Source organism: Ceratotherium simum, chromosome 23 (assembly GCF_057802395.1).
Source record: "Ceratotherium simum simum isolate JZ-2026a chromosome 23, ASM5780239v1, whole genome shotgun sequence".
In the NCBI taxonomy this organism is placed as follows: domain Eukaryota; kingdom Metazoa; phylum Chordata; class Mammalia; order Perissodactyla; family Rhinocerotidae; genus Ceratotherium; species Ceratotherium simum.
Genome location: NC_141922.1, coordinates 30,739,416 through 30,764,403, shown reverse-complemented (window position 1 = coordinate 30,764,403; position 24,988 = coordinate 30,739,416). Strand labels below are relative to the sequence as shown.

Genomic DNA, 24,988 nt, shown 5'->3' with positions numbered 1-24,988 from the left:
TGTGTATATATGTCTTTAATGAGTCCATAGACAAGCAAAGAGAGACTAAATAAGGAACTGTAACAAGTTATTCTAAGGTATCCACAGAAGCTAGAGAGTAGGCCAGGAAAAGAAATCAAAGACATACTAGTCTTTGCTCTGATTCCATGTCAAATAACCTATCTTCATAAAATTACAGTATTTGATTTCCTATGGAAACTTTCCAATAGAAGAAAAATATACTGACCCAGTCCACACTGCTTATCTATAGTATTTCAAATTTAATCATTAAGCTTTCATTCCAGATTTCAAATCATGCTTGTGACTTAAGTTGGAATTAGCATCCAAAATTGTGATTATCAGTGAGTGAACTGATAAAACAAAGCTTTTGGCCCTAAACTGTGACCCTATCTGTATAGTACTAAACTGTATCCTCCTCCATATTATTTGTGCATCTTATCCCTGCTACCACTGTTACACGTTACCAATTTATTTGTGTATGTGGCTACTAAGCATGCAGCAGCATTCAATTAATGTTCTTTGAAGAAAAATAAATATTTCTTATTCAGTAAAATTATTTATCTCAACAAACCAAAGACTCATATCTGTAACTGAAGGAGAAATAATAAGACGAAGATCCCATCAAGAATGCAAAGCCAACTCTAAAGAGTAAGAACAAGCTTTAAACAGCTGTTATCCATTCAACAAACATATTGACCAAGCTTTCTGCTAGGTGCTAGGATTATAGAAATATGAGAATGTTTTCACACTACTATAGCAAAATTGAGCAGTTTTGACATAAGACTATCTGGCCCTCAAACCCTAAAATATTTATTATCTGGCCCTGTGTAGAAAAAGTTTGCCAACTCCTGGCCTAGAAGGAATTCATAGTCCATGCAGATCTGAGAGCCAACGGTTTGAATATTACTGGGGGAGCAAAGGGAGGATGTGAGAGCAAGCTTCCTAGATGAAACAGTTAGCTGGGACTTCAGTGAAGATTGGGAAGCAGCTTGACACAGAAGTAAGAGAATATTCCAGGTAGAGTTAATCAAATGGGAAAAGGGCTGGAGACAACAGGATACAGGGCACGTCTCAGGAAGTGCAAGAGTTTGGTATTGCTAGGGCGTAGTATCCAAAGTGCTGAAAGACAAGGTTGGAGGGAAGGGCATTATAAACTGCAAGTGCCAAGATGAGTTTGTATTTTAAGAACATATATCACTCTGTACTTACACTTGCCAAAAAATTCAAAAACAAACACACAAAAAAACCACTTCTGGAAGAAAACACAAGAAACTAATAGAGGGAATATGGTATCGAACACAGGACAAGTAGATAAAAGATGGGGTCTGAGAGACTTCACTCAATACTTTTTTAAATTTCTTGTTTTTAAAATCACAGGAAAGCATTACCTATTCTAAAATTACACATTAAAAAGTGTGGATTTTGTCATAAAGGAAATAGTTAAGGAATTTAAATGACAAGTGAAAAGATTTGACAAACAAATTAGAGAGATTATTCTGTAGATACAATGTAGAGGAGGGCTAGAAAGATTGAGAGTAGTTAGGAAGCTATTAACAGACTACTGACCGTTTGAAGCAAATACATCAACAATGTATTGTGGAGCTTACAACATCTAAAGAAGTAAAAAACCTGGCAAAAATAGCTCAAACGGTGGGAAGGGAAGTAAAAGGAATCATATTACTGTAAGGTTTTTATATTGTTTTTTAAGTGGAATAACAATTAGAGGCAGATTAGGGTAAGTTAAGGATGAATACTATAATCTCTACATTAACCATTAAAAATACAAAGTTTGGATAAAAAGAGTAAATTAAATGGAATTTTAAGAAAATTTTTTAAAAAAAGAAAAAACCTTGATTAATCCCAAAACAGGTAGGAATAGAGACAAAAAGGAACAAAGAACAGATGGGACAAACTGAAAAGAATTTGCAAAATGGTAACAAAAACCCAACCATATCAGTAATTATAATAAATTTCAATGTACACAGCCTTCCAATTAACGGACAAAGATTGTCATACTGGATAAAAATCAAGACTCGACTATATGCTTTTTACAAGAGATACACTTTAAAAATAATAACTGATAAAGTGAAAGAAAAAGGATCAAAAAAGATACATACTAATTTTAACAAAGCCAGGACAACTATATTAATATCAGAAGATTTCAAGATAAAAATTATTCCCAGAGCCTAGAGACAAAGAGGGACATTACATAATGCTAAAGGACCAATCCATAGCAGACAAAACAATCCTAAACGTTCACACCCAATTAACATAGTTAAAAATACATAAAGCAAAAATTAACTAAAAGGAAAAACAGACAAATCCACTTTCATAGTCAGGGTTAACACAAAGCAGACATGAACAGTTACACTGACATTGATATATAAAACCCATTAGAGTAGCTGCCCATTGGTGGGAACAGAGAGGAATAAAGAAGGAACAGGAATAAAGCGAAAAATTAAAACTGAATTAAACAGAAGGGAGCCTTATGTAGACTGGATGATAGAATTCCATATACTAAAGGTATGTGTACCTCAATTCTCTGGACATCAGATTAGTAGTGAAAATTAAGGATCAAATTTATTGGAAAATCCTAGTATTATAGATTTATGCCTTACCAGCATCACTGATAAATTCATAATTCTTCCAAGGTTATCAATGTAGTAGACACTGTCTTGATACCATGAATCACAGTGTAGGTAATTATACATTCCAAAGGCATGCATGTGTTCCAGTGTATATTGATCATCTCGAAGTTTTACTTCTGCCACAGCTGAAATACAAGAAAAATAAACATAAACATCAAGAATTCTGCCTCAGATTGTTCCTTTCTGCAGAATGCCTATAAGGCATAGAAATCACAGAATGCTATTCACAAAGGCCTTCAGGACAATTCACTACATTATTCATTCAAAAATAATTTCTGGGGCCGGCCCCGTGGCTTGGCGGTTGGGTGCGCGCGCTCCACTGCTGGTAGCCCGGGTTCAGATCCCGGGCGTGCACCGACGCACCGCTTCTCCGGCCATGCTGGGGCCGCGTCCCGCATGCAGCAACTGGAAGGATGTGCAACTACGACATACAACTATCTACTGGGGCTTTGGGGAAAAGAAATAAATAAATAAAATTAAAAATAATAATAATAATAATTATTTCTGGATACCTACCAGGAACTGTGTGCAGAGGATAAACAGTGAGTAAAACTAACATGGTCCCTGCCCTGGCAGAACTTAGAATAGCGGCTATGGGAGACAGGGCTTTTCATGCCATAACCCTCTTTTCTCTCAGGCACCTCTTAAGACAGAGAAATTCCAAAATAGAAGGATTTCCTGTCTTCTGGGCAAATATTAAGTCCACTTTATAAACTGTTTTTATACTCGTAAAATGCTTTATTTCTATTATCTCATTCATTTTATCTCATCTCATTCATTTCTCACATATTAAGAAATAAAGAGAATGTTTTTATTATAAATGTAAGCACAAACGGTGACTTCTCCAATGTTATACCACATCTTTTCCAAGGGAACAGAACACAGCAATATTATACCTAGAATAGAAACAAGGTTTTCTACCTAAGGAACAGTGTTTTTTCTACCAGGGCATTAGCCGCTTCCATAATTTTATTTTACTTTTTTCCAACTTTATTAAGATATATCAGCATATAACACTGTATAAGTTTAAGATGTACAACATAACGATTTGATATATTGTGAAATGACTACCACAATAAGTTTACTTGACACATCCATCACCTCACATAGTTTTTTTTCTTGTGATGAGAACTTTTAAGATCTACTCTCTTAGCTGCTTCCATAATTTTAAATCTGCAAAATGTGATCTCTGCCTTCCATTCCTCCTTTCCTTTCATGCAGACAGGAACCCTTACAGCTCAGGGCTGCCTGTGACCTAGAATTAATTTCTGCTCCAACAGGAAATACATAAGTGGACTACGCTCAGCCAATACTTTACCTTAACATAAAACTCACCTTACTGTATTCTGACTGCAAGTAATTTCTTCTTTTTCCAGAGTGCTCACCTGTTCCTACTTCTATTACCTGCCTTGAGTCCTGGCTGACTTATATTCATTCATTCATTTATTCAGAAAATATTTTAATAGGCACGAATGATGAGCAAAGAGCACAAAATCTACCTTCTTAGCACTTACGATCCAGCAGAGAAACAAATATTAGTCAAATAATCACATAAATAAATACACAATTAAAATGTAATAAATGTTATAAAGAAAAATTACTGGTACCATGAGAACAAATAACACTGAGAGCCAATCTACCTGGGAAGATTAATGAAAGTTTTCAAAAATTTGAGCCAAACTACAAAGGATAAGGTAGATTTAACTTCAGAAGAAATATACCCACACCCACACCCACACCCACACGCACCCCTATTCATCACAGGCAGAAGGAAAAGCAGACAAAAGTAGGAGGAAAAGCTGGTGTTCGAAGAACAAAAAGAAGGTCAGACTGGCTGAAATACAGAGCATTAAGGAGAACTGTTGAAGAAAAGGCTACAGATGAATAAAGCTAGAAAACCGGGCAAGAGTTGATACAAGGGAGCCCTTGTCTTTATCTTTGTTGATAAAGTCAATGTAATAAGAATTCATTTAAGTTTTTAAGCAGCAGAGTAAAGTCCAGATTTGAATTTATAAAAGATTACTTATAACTACAACATGCAAAACAGACCATAGCAAAGCAGGGGTAAATCCAGGAGGATCTGTAGGAAGTTACTGCAGTCATCCGGGGAAAGAATGGTTAAGTCTGGAGGCTTTTCAGATGTAAAATCATTACAACTTTATGAGGGATTTGATAGAGACTGAGGAAACTGTTATTATATAACTTGAAGAAGTGTTTATTTTATCAGGAACAGTTAGAAATAAATATTCCACTGATTAGGAGGGAAACAATCATCAATTCTTGGTTTTGTAGCACCACTGTGTGGACGAAACTTGACACTGCAGGAAATGTGCATGGAACATAATGGCCCAGAGCAGTAATACTAGGCAATGATACAACACACTTTCTTCATATTTGTTCCAAAGATCCTGGGGCAATTCTGAGCAAGCCAGAGGCTTCTTAGTCCTTTGTCTTTACACCTTATCTGTGAACATATGGATCTGGAAAACCATTATTAGGAGACCATAATATAGTCTAAGTGTTGTACTCCAGTGAGATAATTTATGTAAATTATTAGAATACAGAAATGAGCAGAGGGTATATTACATACTTAGTATTTTGTAAAAGCTGTTAGTGCATGGAAAAAGGCCACCGATCTGGCCCCAAATGAGAAAGGACACCGATCTGGCCCCAAATGAGAAAGGAAAAGTTATCATTGCATTTATCATGTCAATCATCTTCAGTATAAAAGGGCAGGCAGAGCAACTGAAAGGAGAAAAGCAGCATCAAGAATGTGACAGAGGCTGGCCCCGTGGCTTAGCGGTTAAGTGCGCGCGCTCCGCTGCTGGCGGCCCGGGTTCGGATCCCGGGCGCGCACCAACGCACCGCTTCTCCGGCCATGCTGAGGCCGCGTCCCACATACAGCAACTAGAAGGATGTGCAGCTGTGACATACAACTATCTACTGGGGCTTTGGGGGAAAAATAAATAAATAAAATTAAAAAAAAAAAAAATGTGACAGAGCTTAACCACTGACAAAGCTCTTTTGCAGAGTCTCCTAAGAGGGAGGAGAGCAGGGAGTCTCCCATCTCTACTTAGATCTTTAAAATGGTTGAAGAAGAAGAATCTCTTTAACAGAGGGCTAAGAAGCCAACGTAGTAAATATTTTATTATTTAATATTATCTTGCATTGGAAATAAGAGCTTTGCTAAAAAATTCTTCTTAGTCTTTTAAAAAAAACTTAGGGCCTGACAAGAAGGGGATCTCCCCTAATCTTTACCTACATTCCTTACAAAATACACGTGGGACCTCAAAAACCTATAGGTTTTCATTCACAAATTGTTTACTGAATGTCTACTATATGCCAGAAACTGTGCCCAGCATTTGAGCGCACACCGGTAAATAAAACAGACATCATCCCCGCACTAACGGTGCTAACAATGGTTACAATGACTGTGTCTTGTCCTTTCAAAACAGACTATTATGTTGAACCACGTGAAAGTGCCAATATTCAACTCTTTTGACACCAATTAAATACGATTCAATTTAATACTTATATAAGCAAAGTACAATAGTTTAAAAAAAGGAGAGGGGAGTAGAGGCAAAGAACATTAACTTACAAAGGTCACTTCTTAGACTATTTATCTTCTAATCATACCTATGAGTTGTCTTCTTTTCCCCTAGTTACTGAGTTTGCTGTCTGTGTATAAAGGTGTAAAAAAGTAAGAGTACATTTTGTATAACAAGTTCTGAAGCAAGATTTACAGAACAGGGCAGGGCTAGAATTAGGTGCATTGCTCCCACTGAACTATTTTCAACGCTTCTGCACACATTAACACATTCATCTCATCTCTTCCCCATATTTTCCTCTGTAGGAGGAGATGTGAATTTTTATAGTAAACTCTACATAAACACAATGGTTACACAGCTCTTCTCTTCCTTTACTCCAATTATAGACTAAATCTTCGTGAGCTTTTGTTCTCCCTGCCCTGAAGAAAGAGCCGAGAGAGACTCTATAGAGCATTAGGAAAAGCAGGAGCTTCCGGATCAGCTTTGCCACTGATGAGTACTTTGGTTAAGTTCCCTACCCTTTCTACCGCACCTCCTCATCAAGGTTAACAATACTTATCCTATAAAAGTATTAACAAACTTAAATTAAAAACATGTAAAGTATTTGCCATATGGCACATAAGAAGAATTTTAAGTGTTGATTTCCCCGTTCCTCTTCTCCCTTCCAAGTCTAATTCTCACACAGGTGTTTGATTCCATTCGCTCCTGCCTCTTCTAGGCCCTTCCTCCACAGTTATCTCCTCTCTACTGGCCCCTTCTCCTCCACTTAAATACGTTGAAAACTTCCCAATTCATAAAACAAACAATGAAAAAGGTTTCCTCCTCTCTGCCCTGCACTCAAAGTAGAGCTCTCTCCTACCCTGCACTTCTCAAACTTCTTTCAAAAGCAGTCTACACTTCCATTTTCTCATTATCCTCATTAACCCATTTCAATTTTGTTTCGAGCTCTACTAGTCTATAGAAATTATTTTTTCATTTAAAAAATATGTATTGAACTTTTGCTTACAGCCAAGGTGGAATAGTGACCAGATTTATCTTCCCATCAGAAACAACCAATATGATAAAATAAAATAAACCAGACAAAATTACATGAAACAGTAGTTCTCAAGACACTACACATCAGACAACAAAGAACAGTGACCCTTAAGTAATGAGAAATAAGTGAGGTGAGCCCTACCACTGCCCAGCTTACCACCTTGAGTGAGTTTCCAGACCACGGCACAAAGAGGGGAAAGTGAGGGAGAACCTGGCAGGCTCCATGAGTTGAGGAAACTGAGCTGAAAGTCTTGGCAGATCAAGGCAGCTATAGCTCATTGGCCAGACTACGAGGGAAGAAGCGCCAAACAGAGAGAGAACTCAGAGATCTGCAGAGGGTCTCTCTCACATACTCAGCCAGGTGCTTACGGCATATGTTTAAGAAAACTACCCCAGGCCAGGGAAAAAACCATCTGAAAGGAATAGAGGCAGCAGTGCTGGGTGCTCACACAAGGCTGGGAGCTGTGACTGTTCCTACCAGGCAGCATGGAGAAAACTCCTAACTCATGGGATAATAGGTAGAGTATACAGAAAAGTCTCATCTCAATAGTGGGGAATAATTAGCCCTTGACTGAGCACTGCTCCAGACCAGCCTAACAAATCATAAAAGCAAGACTCAATGGAATTAACCTGTTTCCAAGTAACTGAACTGCATGCCAGAACAAAGTTCAAGAAGATTCATATGAATACAAAAGTATCCTGCACCCAACAAGGTAAAATTCACAATTTCTGGCATCCAATCAGAGATTATCAGGCATGCAAAAAGAAAACAAAACCCATAATGAGGAGAATAACCAATCAATACATAACTGACACAGAGGTTATAATCAGTAGAAGAAAACATTAAAACAGTTATTAAACTACATTCCATATGTTCAAAACGAGAGACATGAAAGATGTAAAAATGATTTAAATCAAACTTCTAGAGATGAAAACTACAAAATCTAAAAGGAAAAATACACTGGATGGGATTAACGACAGACAGACATTGCAAAAGAAAAGACTAGTGAAATTAAAGGCATGAAAATAGAAACTATGCAAAATAAAAACAGAGGGAAAAAAAGAATGAAAAGATATATGAAAAGAGCATTGACGAGCTGGGGTCAACTTCTAGCAATCTAAAAACGGGTACCTAGAGTCCTCCAAGGAGACAAGAGAGAGGAAAAATAATTGGCAGAAATGATGGCTGAAAACTTTCCAACTATAAACTCACAAATCCAGGAAGCTCAAGACCCTAAGCAGAAGAATCATGAGGAAAACCACACCAAGCTACAACACAATCAAACTGCTCAAAACCAATGTAAAAGAGAAAAATCTTAAAAGGAGCCAGAGAAAAAAGACATGCTATATATAAAAGAACAAAGACAGGATAACATCAGATTTCTCATCAGAAGCAATACAAGTAAGAAGACAGTGGGGCAACACCTTTAAGTACTGGAAGAAAAGAACTGTCAATGTAGAATTCTACACATGGCAAAAACATCTTTTGAAAACCAAGGCAAAATAAAAATGTTTTCAGATACAGTTATGTGCCACTTAACGACAGGGATACGTTCTGAGAAATGTGTTGTTAGGTGATTTCGTTGTTTCGCGAACATCAGAGTGTACTTACACAAACCTAGATGGTATAGCCTACTACCTAGTTTACATGGTACTAATGTTATGGGACCACCATTGTATACGTGGTGCATCATTGACTGAAATGTCGTTATGTGGCACATGACTGTATACAAAAGGTGAAAAATTTCATCACCAGAAGACCTAAACTACAAAAATATTAAAAGTTCTTCAGGTAGGAAGAAAATCATACAGATAAAAATACAAATCTGCATAACAGAATGAAGAGCACCAAAAATGGCAACTACATGTAAGTAAATACATAAGACTTCTCTTACTTAAATCTCTTTAAGAGATAATTAACTATTTAAACAAAAATAACAACAATGTATTGTGAGTTTATACTAATATGTAAAAGTAAAATGCATGACAACAATAGCATAAAGGCCAGGAAGAGAGAAATGGAAGTATACTACTGTAAGGTTCTTAAACTACACATGAAGTAGTGTAATATCAATTGACTGTATCATGTAATAAGTTAAAAATGTATACTATAAACCCTAAAGCAACCACTAAAATAACAAAGAACTATAGCTAATAAGCCAACAAATGTGATAAAAATGGACTCATAAAAAATACTTAAGAGGCCGGCCCGGGATTCGCCGGTTCGGATCCCAGGCGCACACCGACGCACCGCTTGTCAAACCATGCTGTGGCAGGCGTCCCATATAAAGTGGAGGAAGATGGGCATGGATATTAGCCCAGGGCCAGTCTTCCTCAGCAAAAAGAGGAGGATTGGCAGATGTTAGCTCAGGGCCGATCTTCCTCACACACAAAAAAAAATAATAATAATAATACTCAATCCAAAAGAAGGCAGAAAAGTGAGAAAATTCCATTTTTCCAAAGACTAGATGGGGCAAATGGAATACCAACAGCAAGAAGAAAGTCCCAAACTAGCAAAATCAATAATCACATTAAATGTAAACAGTCTAATTTAAAGACAGAGATTGTCAGATTGAATAGAAAAGCAAGACCCAATTATTTCTGCCAATAAAAAATGCATGTTAGGGGCTGGCCCCATAGCCTAGTGGTTAAGTTCAGCACACTCCCCTTCAGTGGCCCGGGTTCAGTTCCGAGCACAGACCTACACCATTCATCGGAAGCCATGCTGTGGCCACAACCCACATACAAAACAGAGGAAGACTGGCACAGATGTTAGGTCAGGGCAAATCTTCCTCAAGCAAAAAGAGGAAGATTGGCAACAGACGTTAGCTCAGGGCAAATCTTCCTCAGAAAAAAAAAAAATGTTAAAAAAAATGCATGTTAAATACTAAGACACAAATAAGTTAAAAGTAAAAAGGATATAAAAATATATATACACTATGGTAACACTAATCAAAAGAAAGCTGGAGTGACCATTTTAATATCAGTAGTTTTCACACCAATGACCATCACCAAGGATAAAGGAGGTTATTCCATAATGATAAAGGGGTCAATTTATCAAAAGGACACAATAATCAATAAATTATACAATATATCAGAGCTTCAAAATATATGAAGCAAAAACTGATAGAACTGCAAGGAGAAACAGAAAATCCACAATTATAGTCAGAGGTTTCAACATCCCTCTCTCACACAACAAGGATGAACTCAAAGTAATAATGCTGAATAAAAGAAGCCAGACCAAAGAGTAGATACTATATGACCCATGTATATAAAACTCTAGAAAATGCAAACTAATCTGTAGTGGCAAAAAGCAGATCAGTAATTGCTTAGGGTTTCCTCCCCTGGGAGGAAACAGACGGCTTGGTTACAGAAAGGCACAGGGAACTTTGGGCGATGACCGCTAAGTTTAAAATCTTGACTGTGGTGATGACTTCATGAGTGCATACATACATCAAAACTTGTCAAACTGTACAATATGTGCAGTTTATTGTCAATTCTATCTCAGTAAAGCTGTTTAATGTGTGCATGTGGTATATAATCATCTATTATTCACAGGCATGCTCCAGCCCTACACATAAAGCATTGAAAAAGATGGACACAGAACCCATTAATACAGAACTAATAGTCTTAGCAGAGAAAACAGACACCAAATGCTACAAAGTGTGATAAAATCTACAAAGTGCCGGTACCGTGGGAAAGTACAGCACAGACTCTAATTTGTACAGATTCTATAGTATAGATTCTAACTAGGTAGTCCAGAAAGGAACCTCTGAGTAACTAACATGTAAACCAAGATGACAGAATGGAGTATGAGTTAGCTAGGTGAAATATAGGGGGAACATATATACAAAGATGTTTACTGAATGAAGATTCTAGGGAAAAAATATCTATGAGATAAATGCCCAGAAATAGAATTGCTGGGTCAAAAGGCAATTACAATTTTATAAAAACGGTTTTTTTGCTTAGTTCTTTGGAATAGAAAAAGACAAAGTCACACTTACTGTTTATGTAGCAGAGGGAATTTTAGAACAATTTAATAACATTATTTAAGACAAGAGAATAAAACTCACTGCTCCAAGCTCTGAGATCAGAGACCATGTCATCATCCTCACATCCTAAATGCAGAGCTTCACATGCCAGAGGTGCCTACCAATGGTTTCCTGAATTAATGTGAATCCTTAGGTTAATATAAAAGAAATCAAATTGTCAGGAGGGCTCCTCCATCACATCTATCTCTAGAAATGACAGCTTTTAAAAGAATTAACCTCTTCATCATCATCCCCTATTTTTTTTTTTTTTGCTGGGAAACATTCGTGCTGAGCTAAATCTGTTGCCAATCTTCCTCTCTCTCTTTTTTGTTCCTCTGCAAAGCCCCAGTACATAGTTGTATATTCTAGTTGTAAATCTTTCTAGTTCATTTATGTGAGCCACCCCCACAGCATGGCTACTGACAGAGGAGTGTTGTGGTTCTGCACCCTGAACCAAACCGGGGCCGCTGGAGTGGGCCGAACTTTAACCACCAGGCCATCAGGACCAGCTGCCCAAGTAATTTTTAATGAAAGCCCCTCACATGAACTATTGCAAAAGCCTCCAAACTGGTCTCCATGTCTCTATTCCTTTCGTCTTCCAAACTCAACCTCCACAGAGTCTAAGAGTCCCCAAATCTGTCATTTCTCTTCTATACTTAAAACTCTAAATGGCACCTCAACACCTCTAATTGTGCATCCCAAACACAGAACCTAAGACCAACACTGCTGACACCAGGGGAGAAAAAGGACAATTTAGTGAGTTTTTCATAAAGTTAATGTATTCAACTTAGAGGACTATTTATTATGAGATTTTGCTTCCTGCCTTTTTGGTGTTTAAAATATCCTTTTGTTTATGAAAGGATGGGTGAGTACAAGATAGTTTTTAAGAAACATCTCCACTTAGCAAATTAAAAAGTTGGCAAATCTATGGCAGCTAAGCTTTATTTTTTTATTGTAATGGCCCATGAAAAAGTCTGGGAAACACTGACTTACACGATAAAGTCCAAAAGACAAACAGTTCCCTCACCTATCTGTGTCCTTTCTCTTTCCCAGATTTTTTGCTCTGGCAATACAGGACCGCAATAGTGTCCTGCACACAACCTAATTTTTTCCCTTTGTTCATCTTTCCCACGAGTAGAAAGACCTCATCTACAACTCCTTCTCTTCTTCATTCACTCAATTTACTGAGTACCCACTATGCAAGCACTTGGGATACAGCAGGCAGCAAAAGAGGAACATCACTGTCTTCATGCAGCTCACAGTCTAGTGGAGAAAACGAAATCAAATAAATACAGAATTAAAAACTCTGATAAGTACTGCCTTACGGAAAACGGAATGAAGGAGCCCCAAAACGAAGGCAGGAAGGCTAATCTGGAACCTACTATAATTCAGGTAAGAGATAACCATGATTGGTGGCAATGGATAAGTCATAATCTTGAGTAGACTGGTTTCGCTGACAAAAGTCCTTAGTCTGATAGCACCTAGGTAATTCAAAGTGCTCTGAACTGCAATGGAGTTTCTTTTCTAAGAAATGGGTCTCGGCCAGAGGAAACGAGCTAGGGGTCCTCCAAAGAGGTGTGGCTTCTCAACGCACAAGTTTACAGAGAATGCTCCAGGTGGAAAGCATGTCCTGAGCTTTCTCCGCAGCAGGGGTCAGGCCGGGGACGGAGAGGCGGCTGGAGCCCAGGCAGGAGCCGCGTGCCGGACCTCGGAGCCCGGGCGGCCGAGCCGAAAACCAACCCAAGGTCCCGGTAAGGAAGAGCCGCGCGAAGGCGGCTCCCACGGGGTTCCGGGATGGGTATCCTTCTCCAGAGGCGGCCACCCTGGGTCCACCCCAGCCCAACGGGCTGTGAGAAAGGCCCCGGTCGCTTTGCTTGCCCGAGTCAGAAAGGAAGAAAATTCAGGAAGGGTCGGGCCGATAGCAGCCGAAAGGGGACAGGAACAGAGTGCGAGGGGGCGCCGCCGCTTCCCACCTGCGTCAAGCTCCAGCTGGTAACAGGGCAGCGGCTCGAGGGAGAGCTTGTAACCCTCGAAGCGGGGATCCAACAGAGGTCTCTTCACTCGCAGGGAGCAGTTAGCGGCCACCTCCATCGCCTTTCAGGGTCCTAGCGTGAGAATTAATAAAGCTCTTGTTAAAAGGTCCGCGCTTCACTCGTAGCATCGAGGCAGGGAGGCGGCGTGGCTCCCATCCCAGAAAACACTGCGGTGCAAAATGCCTTCTGGGAAATGTAGTGCCCGTGAGAAAGTTGACTCTGTTGCATGCTGGGCTATGTAGTTTTCCGGGGACTTGAACGCGTGCGCGACAGCAGGGTCTGGACTCTGTTACCCAGAGGGCTGAGCGGCCAGGAGGCGGCCCGCGCTGGTTAAATTCTCACATTATAGGCAGGGTGGGGAGACCCCGCCCCGGAAATGCGTGTTCTAGCTTTCTGTGTGCTTAGGTGCCCGAGCTACTGAGGGTCTAAGTCCGGGCAGCCGAAGTGTGGTAGGTAACGGTCGTCAGCGCAAGGGTCATTTCGTCGCTGGGAAGGGACGGCCCTCGCCCGCGGTGATGGTGGTGAGCTATGCCCGTGGTCCTCAGGGCCGGGACCCGGGCCCAGCCCAGGCTCCTTTCGATGTGCTGTCTTTGGTTAGCTTCCCCGACCCGCGCTCGCGGGCCTGTAGGGCTCTCCGACAGGGCGTGCTACCGGAGTTGGCCTGAAGCCAGTCCTCGCTTTGTTTTCTGGCTCCTCCCCTCCCGCCGTCTCCGCCCTCTTCTATTTTCCCAAAGAATGTCTGAATTGGGAGGGATCCCCTAGCGCCCTGGTTTTACCAGTGAGAAAACTGAGGCCTTTAAGAATTGACTTGTCCAAGGTCACTATCCGTATTTTAGGGGCCAAGGCGAGATCAAGTTCAATATTCTAGGAATGGTACTGGCTAGACCTTAGAATTATTTTGAAAATGTTAGCCTCCAACTACAAAACCGAACATTTCCTAGTCTTTTCCCAACCCCTACTTTTTCTTGTTCCACTCAAAAAAAGAAAAAACAATTTTTTCCAACTCTGAAAACTCATTGCCATCTTGAGTTTTCATATAGGGGAGATGGGAGACGACACAAAAGTAGTCTCAAGTTAGTGACAGATTAGGTGGAATAACATTAGCTTATTCCAAGTTTTACAATCTAACCTTCTTCTCTTTTCTATACCATTTTGGTTTTGGTTGTCTGTTTTTACTGAAAATTGAGAATTTTCTAAGTTAGGAATTCGTTTTTGTCATTTGTTTTCCCCTTATCCCACCAGCAAGCTTTGGTAAAGAGCATGGACACACACACACTTCAAGTTAGTTTGGCAGTTGTAATTCTGGCTACATCCTAGTGAAAAGTAGTCAAGTAAAGCACTTTGGGCCTTATCTGGAAATTCCGTGCTTAATTTTTTACTGATGTTTAGGTTATATGGCTTCCTCAAAATTTTGAGTGCAGTTAAGGTGCAGAAATGATTAACAGTCAGTTATGATGTGCTGTTAAAGTGTTTTGGGGCTTCTGGGTTCAAAGTACCTGAGTTCAAATTCTGCCTTCACCACTTTTTATCTTGGTGCCTCAGTTTCCTCATCTGTAAAATACAAAGTATGTTAATAATATTTACATAAAAGAATAAGGTCTGGGAATTAAGTGAGATAAAAAACCAATATGTTAGCCCAGTACCAAGCACATAAGTGTTTAATAAATGTTACGATAATTATTATTACCCAAAGACTCCTTAATAAGGGTATATGGGGGAAGAAAATTGTAAAGTGAGTTCATCAGTATGACTTCTTGGGATATAGTAAATAATATTAAAAGTAGTGACACTGTTAACACATTGTTGAAATTTATCACCCCTTCATTTGATAGAATGTATGTTAAGTGTGTTGGGAGGCTTGCCTAGAGGATTTAGAAGAAAATGCTTTGTAAGTGTTCTATATCTGAAAATACGTGTTGATGTTCAGGTTAGCAAGATGAACAAAGATGCGCAGATGAGAGCAGCGATTAACCAAAAGTTGATAGAAACTGGAGAAAGAGAACGGTAAGTAATAGATTGTGTTCATAAATTATATTTAACTTCTTTAAATTATAGTTACATTATATATAAGAATCTAAATATCAAGGAACAAAACTCATGTCAGTGGAAAGAATTACAGAAAATTGAGATCATCAAAAGCTTCAGTTCCTAACATCTATAAAAATAGTTAGCTCTGTTCAGTATTGTAAGACTTGGAAGGAAGTGGGTGATGTAGAAAGATGAACAAGAAATGACAGTCTTTCAAAGGATATTTAATAGAGAAGAAAAATACCCAAATAACTACAGTTGAAGACATAATGTTACCCAGGTTTTAACGGAGACAACATGATAGAACTCGTGTCAGTTACCAAGCTCTCTTAACCTCAGAGAAGCATGTACTGTTCCTGCTTTCTGAAACATTCCTCTTCCTTCCCCTCATCTTGAGCTAATTCTAGCTCATTTTTCAGGTGTTAATTTAAATATCATCACTTCTAGGTATCTTGTTCTGTCATACCATTTAATCACATTGCATTGTAACCAGCTACTTTGCTAGTTTGTATCCTCCAATATAATCTAAGTTTCCTGGCAGTGGAAATACCATTGTATACCAAGCATCATGCCTGGCACATAATTGGCCAAGTAAATATTTGAAGAATATACAGGTTTGGAAGTACAAAGGACAGGTTAAGGAATCAAGAAAGTCTTCCAGAACCAGGGAGATAAGTTGTATGAGAAAACTATATATAAGGAGCAGAAGGGAGCTTTCAGCTCCAGCTGGGGGTTAAGGTGATCTGTTAAGGTCTCACAGAATAGTAAAAGAGGTGCTTCAGCTAGGGGAGAAGGATTATCAGTTCTCCAAGCCGATAAAGGAAGGAGAGAAGACGGTCTGGGCAGATGGAACAGAATGTGCAAAATCACAGAGATTTGTTATGACATGATGATGTTTTGGGGAACTACAAAATTAAAGCTAGAGTGTGAAGTGTGAAAGCTGTGTGGCTGGAACAGTGGACAGGAGTGTGGATTTTGTATAAGTCAGAATTTTTTCAGTAAAAATGATAGAAACTGAACGCAGAAACTGGCTTAACCAAGGGAAATATATAAGCTCATCTAACTAAAAAGTCTAGAGCTTGAAATTGCTTCAGGTACCTCTGAGTCCAGGAACTCAAAAATTGTCAAGAATATGTCTTTCTTTTCCTCTCTCAGCTCTACTTTCCTCTGTGTTGGCTTTATTCTCAAGCAGGCTCTTCCCACAAGGTGGCAAAGCAGAGATTAGCTGTTCGAAATTTACATTACTCCAGCCCGGACTACTTTCCTCCTAGTAGTTTCAGGCCTAGCTTGGTTACCATCTGACTTAGGTAATAGGCCAGTTATGATGAGCCTTGCCTAGGTCACATTTCCATTGCTAGAACCCTTTCCAAATTTCTTACACTGAGAGTGGTGGAGTGTTTTTTTTGTTTTTTTTTTTCTGTCAAAAAAGGGCAAGAAAACGGGTGGTGGGTTTGCAAAAACATCTGTTGTTGATTTTATCCTTAGGTGGTGGGAGCATTAACAGATTTTAAGAAAGGGAATAACTAGATGGCATTTGCACTTTAGGAATGTTATGCTGACAGTGTGGAGGATCCACTTGAAGGGCTAGAGATAGAGGGCAGGAGAATGTATGAGAAGATTATATTGGGTTAAAAATGAAAAACAGCAAAAATGAAAGGAGAACTTAACAATTTTTTTTAAAAGTAAAATCAGCAGCCCTTAATGTGAGGAATGAGGAAGAAGGTGGCATCTAGAACAGTGCCTTGGGAAACTGAGAGGGTTGTGTTGCCAGTAATGAGTATAGGGGATTATATATTGTTTTTTATTTCTGTTTTCATTCATGTAGCTTAAAGTTATTGAATTTCTACCACATGCCATGTCCTATTAAGATGCTGAAGATACAGTAGTGAACAAAATGAAGTCTGTTCTTTCATGGAGCTTACATTCTAATGGGAGGAGACAGACACTAAATGTGTAATGTGTCAGATGGTGATGAGTCCTAGAGGAAAAATAAAGCAGGAATAATGGGGTGTGTTATTTTGGATAGGAAAAAAAAAACAAAAAAAGGCTTCACTGATAGGAGATCAGAAGGATATGAGGGAGGTGGGGAGACTTCAGGAGCCAAGATCCTGAGATAGGAGCTTGCCTGGCAGTTGGGGGAGCACGTGGAAGCTAATGGGACTGCGTAAATTGGGAGAGGGAGGGAAAAGATAAAAGTCAGGCATAGCTGGGGAGGGGGCAGATCCTGGAGGGTCATTCAAGCTGTAGTTAAGACTTGGAATTTTATTCTGAGTAAATTGGGAAGCCACTGGAAGGTTTTGAGCAGGGGGAGGAGAAGGAAGTGTACGAGAGAAGCAGCAGGGGGACAAGTTAGGAGGCTTTGGTAACAGTCCTGTCAAGACACGGTGGTGGCTGAACTAGGGTAGTAGTGGCAGAGATGGTAAAAAACATTTGGATTGTAGGTATGTATTTTAAAACTGGAACCAATAGGATTTGCTCATGGATTGGATGTGTAGTGTTAACAAAGTTGTTGAGTGAAGGACACTGCCAAGGTTTCTAGCCTGAGGAACCAGAAGAATGGAGTCACCATTCTGACAAGAAGAACAGGTTGAGGTGGGAGAGAAGCGAGAGTTGGGTTTTGGCCCTGTTGAGATGGAAAGGCCTAATTAAATATCAAGATGGATATGTCACATAGTGGATATATAGGAATATTGAGAGAAGCGGTGTGGTTTGGGACATGACATGTTTAAGCTGAGAAATTAGATGATTTAAATTGAAGATTGAGGATTTATAAGGGGGGTATGACAAAAAGATAAAGTACTGATAAAATATTTTATTGCATCCATGATGCCATTAGTTGCAATATACACCTTTTTATTTTTTATCAATAAGAAACAAGAAAACACTTGTTTTCTTAATTAACTTAGAATAGGCATGCCAATTACTTAATTGTTAAAATGTGGAAAAAAGGTGTTAGATTCAGGGCCAGCCCGGTGGCATAGTGGTTAAGTTCACACACTGCGCTTCAGCGGCCCGGGGTTCACAGGTTCGGATCCCGGGTGGGGACAGACATACCACTCATCAAGCCATGCTGTAGAGCTGTCGTATATACAAAATAGAGGAAGATGGGCACAGATGTTAGCTCAGGGCCAATCTTCCTCAGCAAAAAGAGGAAGATTGGCAACGAGTGTTAGCTTATGGCCAAGCTTCCTCAGACACACACACACACACACACACACAAAAAGGTGTTAGACTCAGTGAAATACCATAGTTAATGTGTAACTTAGAAGGTTAGTGGGAAAAAGGGAGAGGGAGGTCTGTGAGGTTAGAGAGAGTTATATTGGGGAAGTAAGAGAGCTAAAGGGTGAGTGTTTGTAGTCAAAGAATGGAGTTTGAAGATTTCAGAGGTGCAGCTGACCCAAGCTCAACTAATACCCTCGAGAAGTTATACAGGACCCACAGTATTCCTATTGGTAGAGGGAAGTAGAAAGTGTGTAAGAAGGCCAGAGAGTAGAGTTTCTTGAGAATTATTGTGCCCCACCCACTTCATTTAATTTTCCTGATGACAGAAATGAGGCCCAGAGTTTAAATGATTTGCATAAGATCGAAGAAGTATTTAGTGATAGACCCAAGATTAGGCCACCGTTAAAGTTTTGTGACTAGAAGGTGGGGGGTATTTAATTGAATAGTTGAACCTTTGCTTCAAACATTGCTATCCAAGTAAGATATTGTACATTGTTGTAGTTTAATTTGAGAACACTTCTTTTTCAACAGTCTCAAAGAGTTGCTGAGAGCTAAATTAATTGAATGTGGCTGGAAGGATCAGTTGAAGGCCCACTGTAAAGGTAATCAGTTTCATTTGGAGGATAAGCTAATTCCATTGCTCCCAACTGTGTAGATTTGGGGTTCACCAGAAAAATTATAGTCAGTATTTTAAGGTATATTGAGTGCTCAGGCATAATTTAAAACAAATAGAAAATGGAATCTTGTAGTAATCATTTCCTCCTCTTGGTAATAATACGTAGACATAGTTCCTAAATTGTTAGAAATTTTCTTTTTGTTTCTCTTAAAACAAGTGAGGCAAGATTTTCTCTGACTTCAAAATATGGAATCCCACCCACCTTTTCCAGTGTGCCTCCTCAAAGGGAAACATGAGTTATTCCTAATATGGTTTAATTTAAAACAAATTGATCACTTCATGATTGGCAGACTTAAAGGAATTGTATCTCCTGTCTTAACAGGGTTATTTTGAAAAATTCATGTATAAAAGCTCTTAGAGAACTACGCTTATTTTTAAAAGTGTAGAATGAAAGCTTGTTAAATTGCTGGGTATTGATACCACTAAATAGATTATACGTCACTAAGATGAGCCTCGTTACTTTCTGGCTCACCTTTTAGTATGATGGCATTGTGATTATTTTTAATGAATTCCCATTGTGTTGTAGTGGTTTCTATAAATAATAATGATAATAGAGACTATTTATAACATTACCCCTAAGAAGGCAGTGTGGCAAATTAGTAAAAGCATAGGCTTTGAGGTCATACAGACCTTCACTGGTAAAAGACTAGAGCTGGATTTTAACTCATGTTGGATGAGTTATTTCATCTTTAGGCTTCAGTTGTCTCACCTGTGAAGTGGGAGAAATGCCCGCCCGTTAGATTATTGTGGCTAGTAAATGATGTAAAGCACCCAGCTCATGATAGGCGTCCAGTACATGTTAACTGCTTTCTCTCTTCTCTGTCTTTCGGCCCAGCCTAGAGAAGAGAAAGGAGCAAAAGAGTTGTTCTATATTTTAATTTTGGGCTATGAAATTACAAGTTAGACTCAAATAATAGCTTTTTTTCCCCATCCATACATTTAAGAGCTGGTATGATGATAATCAGATAAGATCTGTGTGGTTATAAGTTTCAAGCTTTTTACAAATGTTAGATTTGAAATTACAGTTCAAATTTATTCTTAGTGTTATAATTATTTGTGAAGTTACAGGTTATTTAGCTGAGAGATGAACAGGCTTTTATGTTTTTGATCTGGTGAATACTTAATGTGTTTAAGGATGAACTAAATCTTCATTAGAAAAGAAAAAAAGAAGTGTCCTCTTTTTTTGTTAAAGACCAGTCTGCACTCTAAAAACATGATCTTAACCCTTCCTCTATGAAAATCTTTCTTACAGATAATGATTTTAAATGATATGATTTGTTTTTTGCTTTTGCATAAGAGGTAATTAAAGAAAAAGGACTAGAACACGTTACTGTTGATGACTTGGTGGCTGAAATCACACCAAAAGGCAGAGGTAAGGGATACATATTGTGTGAAAGGAAACGTGTGCTAAAGACATGAGTTTCTTTTTCTTTCTTGCTGGTTCAGCTTTTCTTTCTTTTTACAAGGAAAAGCACTTTTTCTAGAATTGTTTGGGTACTTGCATCTCCTCATGTGGAAAGAGTTATAAGTGCCTACCTGCATTTCTAGAATGGTCTCAAGTAACAAATAAGATAAAAGGTATAAAATGTTCTTGCACTTTAAAACAGTATACAAATGTAAGTTGATATGGTTAAGACAGATAATTTTTAAAATATGGTATTTTGTAGATGCAAATATCGAAAGCTAGGATTTATAAACTTTATCAGATATGGCAAGACTCCACTTAAATTTTTAATAATTCAAAGTTTACTCCAGCCCCTGAGTGATTGCTCTGCTATCTCCTGTCTTATTAAAAATAAACACAGCTCTGTCTTCTTGAATGTCTAATTAAGAATTTGATAGCTCCATAACTCCGTGTTCAAGGTAGTCCATATTTAAGACCCACACTACAGCCACCTTCTTAATTTCTCCCTTTAATGCTTTGTTTACAGAAGGCAAAGGAAAGAGAGGAAATATTATATTAACACTGATGATGTGTAATAAATATTAAATCAGGAACTACCTCATATTGTTAGATATAGCTACATTATTTTCATTTGTTTCGAGGAAGTTTTTTTTTGTAGTTAAAGTGGAAGCAGATAAATTAGATGACCCATTAGTTGTTTTCTCGCACAGAAATAGTAAAAAGAATTGTGTGAAAAGTAAATAAGTTTGAAAACTATTACTAGAAAATACTAATTCCTTGAACTGCTACCTGCTGGGGAGGAGCTACAGAACCCCGTGGTCCTTTCCATCCATCTCTTTAGGCCTGGCTACAGCTAAAAAATGTGACTTTTTTGTCAAGAATGTGTCAGGGAAAGGAAGAAAAAAACCAACAGTATTTATTGTTCCCCTGTGAATTTATATTTTAAAATAATTTTTGTTAATTTCTTTTTCTATTTTTCTTCTGTAATTTATGCTTAATCTGTTAACATTTAGGAACTGGTTATATAGGGTAGAAATTGTCTTTTGCTTCTCCTTCAACATTGGTGTCTTGAACATTTCAGTCTCTTGTAGCTCCCCTGCTAGAGAAGGAGCAAGAAAAGAAAAGAGAAGTAAAAATAAATATTTTCTTTTATGTTTTTAGTCTTTTTATTGTCAAGAGAAGTTTTTATTTTATTTTTTTAAGTTAACCTACTTAGTAAAATTGACCTTTTTTTAGTGTGTAGTTCTGTGAATTTTGTGCGCATGTGTAGATTCATGTAATCACCACCCCAAAAAAACTCCCTCAGGCTGTCCCTTGATAATCACACCCTATCCTAACCCCCAGGCAGCTGATCTATTCTTGATCACCATAATTTTGATTGAAGGTGTGTTTATTATACATATTGATCACATTTCAGTGGACTTGAATTATGTAATCTTTATTTCTGGGCAGGCTTAAACTAAACAATTTATAAAGAGGGGTATCTGTCTGATTTGATTTGTGTACTTATTTTTGGAATTCTTTATAGAAATATTGAATGTATCTGAAGTTTTTCGTTTCCTCTGGATACCAGCAAATAAGAGTAGAAGTTTCAATGAATTCCCTATTGTCCTTATTTATTAGTAGCCAAAAAAGGAAAAACATTAGTGAAGATTTGTTTATTGACATTTAATATTAATTAAAATTTCAGAAAGCGGGGTGTTTTTTTTGTTTTTATTGAACACTTTAGATAATACAGTCATATGGTTCAAAATTCAAAAAGTGAAAATATAGCATAACTACTGTTGCAGTGTTTGCATCTTTGCTGAGTCAGAGAGTGTGCATTTATTTCAATAGAATATTGCCAAATTTCCTTCCCAAAAATGTTGTGCCAGTTTATACTCCCACCAGCTAATGTGAGAGTTCCAGTTCTCCCTCAGTCTTGCCAACACAGTGTATTATTGACGTTTGGATGTTAGTCAGTCTGATTGATAAAACATGCTATCTGAATGTGGTTTTAATTTTTATTTCTCTTAGGTTAAGCCCCTCTTATGTTCAAGAACTATGTGTTTCTCCTTTTCTTCACCTCCTTTGCTCATTTTTCTCTTAGCCTGCTGATCTTTTGCTTATCAATTTGAAAAAATTGTATAGTAGAGAGATTAGCCCGTTTCTCCCCGTTTTTATCATTTGACTTTGTTTATGGTGATTTTGGCTAAGCTTAAGTAGTGGTTATGGGTTTAAATCAAATTTATCAATCTCTTACAGCCTGTTTTTAAAAAGGCCTTCCCTACTCCCAGTTTAAAGAGTTTTCCCATGTTTTCTTATCAGTGTGCAATGTATTTAGGTATTGGATAGTTCATTCAAATAGTGAATTGCAAATATTCTTTATTTCAGATATCCTTACCAATTTTTTATTGAAGTATGAGGATTATTAAAATTTTTTACTAGTAATCCTGAATAAGATATCAAATCTCAAGTTGACATATATTAATTGGAATCTTCTTACTCTTATATTTTTATTTTTATATTTCAGCCCTGGTACCTGACAGTGTAAAGAAGGAACTCCTACAAAGAATAAGAACATTCCTTGCTCAGCATGCCAGCCTTTAAGATTGAATTAGATTGTGTCATTTTGTGGTTTTATTTCTGAAAGTAACACTTGCCATAAATTAGGAATCAGTTTCCCAAAATAAAATCCTTTTTTGTATGATGGTATACAGTTTTCAGTAATGATGTATACATTGTATTGATTTTTTCCCTAAATGTGTTATTTTAATAAATATCTCATGAATGAGTTTGAAGTTTCCTTGGATTTTGGAATAAATGGGACTTTTTAAATAATTCACCACATTTGTTGAGAGAAAGCAATTAATATAGTTTTAAGTATGCAAATCTCTGTGCTATAACTGAGGAGAAGTAAGCAGCCTCTTCTGATTGTCTGGATGTGGTGTATTCCTCTTTTGAATCCCTATGATATTTTATAATGTCCCATCTTGTACTACTGTTGTCTTATTTCTTATTTGTTATAAACTCTGAGGGTTAGGACTGGGTCTTACTCATCTTTATGTGCCTTCCTTATTCCTCAAAGAATTTACCATCCTATTGGAAGAGAGAACACTTGCAAACTGGCTCCATACCAAGCTCCTCTCACATATTCTACTGATCTGAACTTTGAAAGCAGAAACTAAATTGCATCCTCACATACTAAGGTCAAGAAAGAACTTAATGAGAAATAATCTCCACCCATAGCTTTACTCTGACATCAAGATTGCCAAATCCAATGGACTCTTGTCTGTTCTTATGTGATCTCCGCTGGAAAATGAGAATGATGACCATCCTGCCACTTGGAACTTTCTTGCCATTCCTCACATTGTTTCTTCCTACCACTGGATGTTCCTTCTGATTCTTGTGAAGTACCTTTTGCTGTATGCGGCTTTAAATAATGGTGTTTCTAGGGCTCCTTCCTTGGCCCTCTGTCTGACAAATGATACACTTTTCCTGGGCAAATACCAGGAAACTTGGGTCGGACCATGGCTTCAAATGCTAACAGATTGATAAATGGTAAATTGCATCTCCAAACCAGACTTCAAGCCAGCCTCCAGACCGTATACCCAACTGCTGTGGATCAGCTTTCTTGGATGTTACATAAACACTTCAAACTGACCATACCTAATATAGTGATTTTATTTCCTCTAGTAACTGCCCCTTCTGTGTTCCTTGTCTCTGTGAGTGGTACCTCCCAGACATACAGATTCCCCGAGAAGCTTGTTAAAATACTGGTTCTGAAGGTAAGGGATATGGCACAAGATTTCTGACAAGCTGCCAGTCCATGCTCACGCTGCTAGTCAAGGACCACTATTGAGTGTAGCAAGGCTGTGAGTTGTCCACTCCTTGTCCTCTTAACTGCCTTAGTTCAAGCCCAGATTAGTGCAGTAGTCTCCTAATATTTCCTTGCGTTGTTGTTCTAGGCCTCCTCCAATATCTTCCACAGTGTTGCCTAAGTGACCTTACTAAAATGCAAGCCTGGTCAGTTTATTCCCCTACTTGAAATTGCTCAATGGCTCTCTTAGTTTTCAGGGTAAAATTCAAGCTCAGCCGTAGCAGCTAGGCCCTGCTTGATCTGACATTTACTTATTTCTCTAGTTAAGAGTCCCCAAAAGTATCAAGTTGTTTCATCTCTCAATACCTGTGAAAATCCATCAACCTAGAAAGAGTCTTTGAATTGTTAAAACATTCTGCCATTTTTCTGTTTGATTTAGATTCCTCACCACTGTTTTTCTATAAGAAGCACTTGTGGGTAATTTCTCAACACAGTGCTTTTTTAACTTTTGCATGCACCTCCTGGAGAGGAGGAAACGACTTTTTTTTACTTCATATTATACT

At 38.2% G+C, this 24,988-nt stretch overlaps 2 protein-coding genes across 3 annotated transcripts in view; one reads left to right on the top strand and one right to left on the bottom strand.

The window, feature by feature from the left end:
- NUDCD1 (NudC domain containing 1) overlaps positions 1–13,450 on the bottom strand; it is a 69,585-nt gene extending 56,135 nt beyond the window's left edge. The window contains exons 1-2 of the mRNA XM_087447541.1: positions 13,236–13,450; positions 2,619–2,773 (exon numbers count right to left, since the gene is read on the bottom strand). Of these exons, the coding sequence (XP_087303667.1) occupies positions 2,619–2,773; positions 13,236–13,353 (273 nt within the window). The 5' untranslated portion in view covers positions 13,354–13,450. The remainder of the gene's footprint in view (positions 1–2,618; positions 2,774–13,235) is intronic.
- A 209-nt stretch (positions 13,451–13,659) lies between these two features.
- Positions 13,660–23,400, top strand: ENY2 (ENY2 transcription and export complex 2 subunit). 2 transcript variants are annotated; one of them, XM_004431267.3, is made up of 5 exons: positions 13,660–13,744; positions 15,223–15,299; positions 19,077–19,147; positions 20,519–20,593; positions 23,139–23,400. In XM_004431267.3, the coding sequence occupies exons 2-5, from the start codon at positions 15,232–15,234 to the stop codon at positions 23,213–23,215; spliced, it is 291 nt and encodes a 96-aa protein (XP_004431324.1). In that variant the 5' UTR covers positions 13,660–13,744; positions 15,223–15,231; the 3' UTR covers positions 23,216–23,400. The 2 variants fall into 2 exon arrangements, with proteins under 2 accessions (XP_004431324.1, XP_004431323.1); XM_004431266.3 differs by having other exon boundaries at positions 13,664–13,816.
- Positions 23,401–24,988: the final 1,588 nt, after the last annotated feature.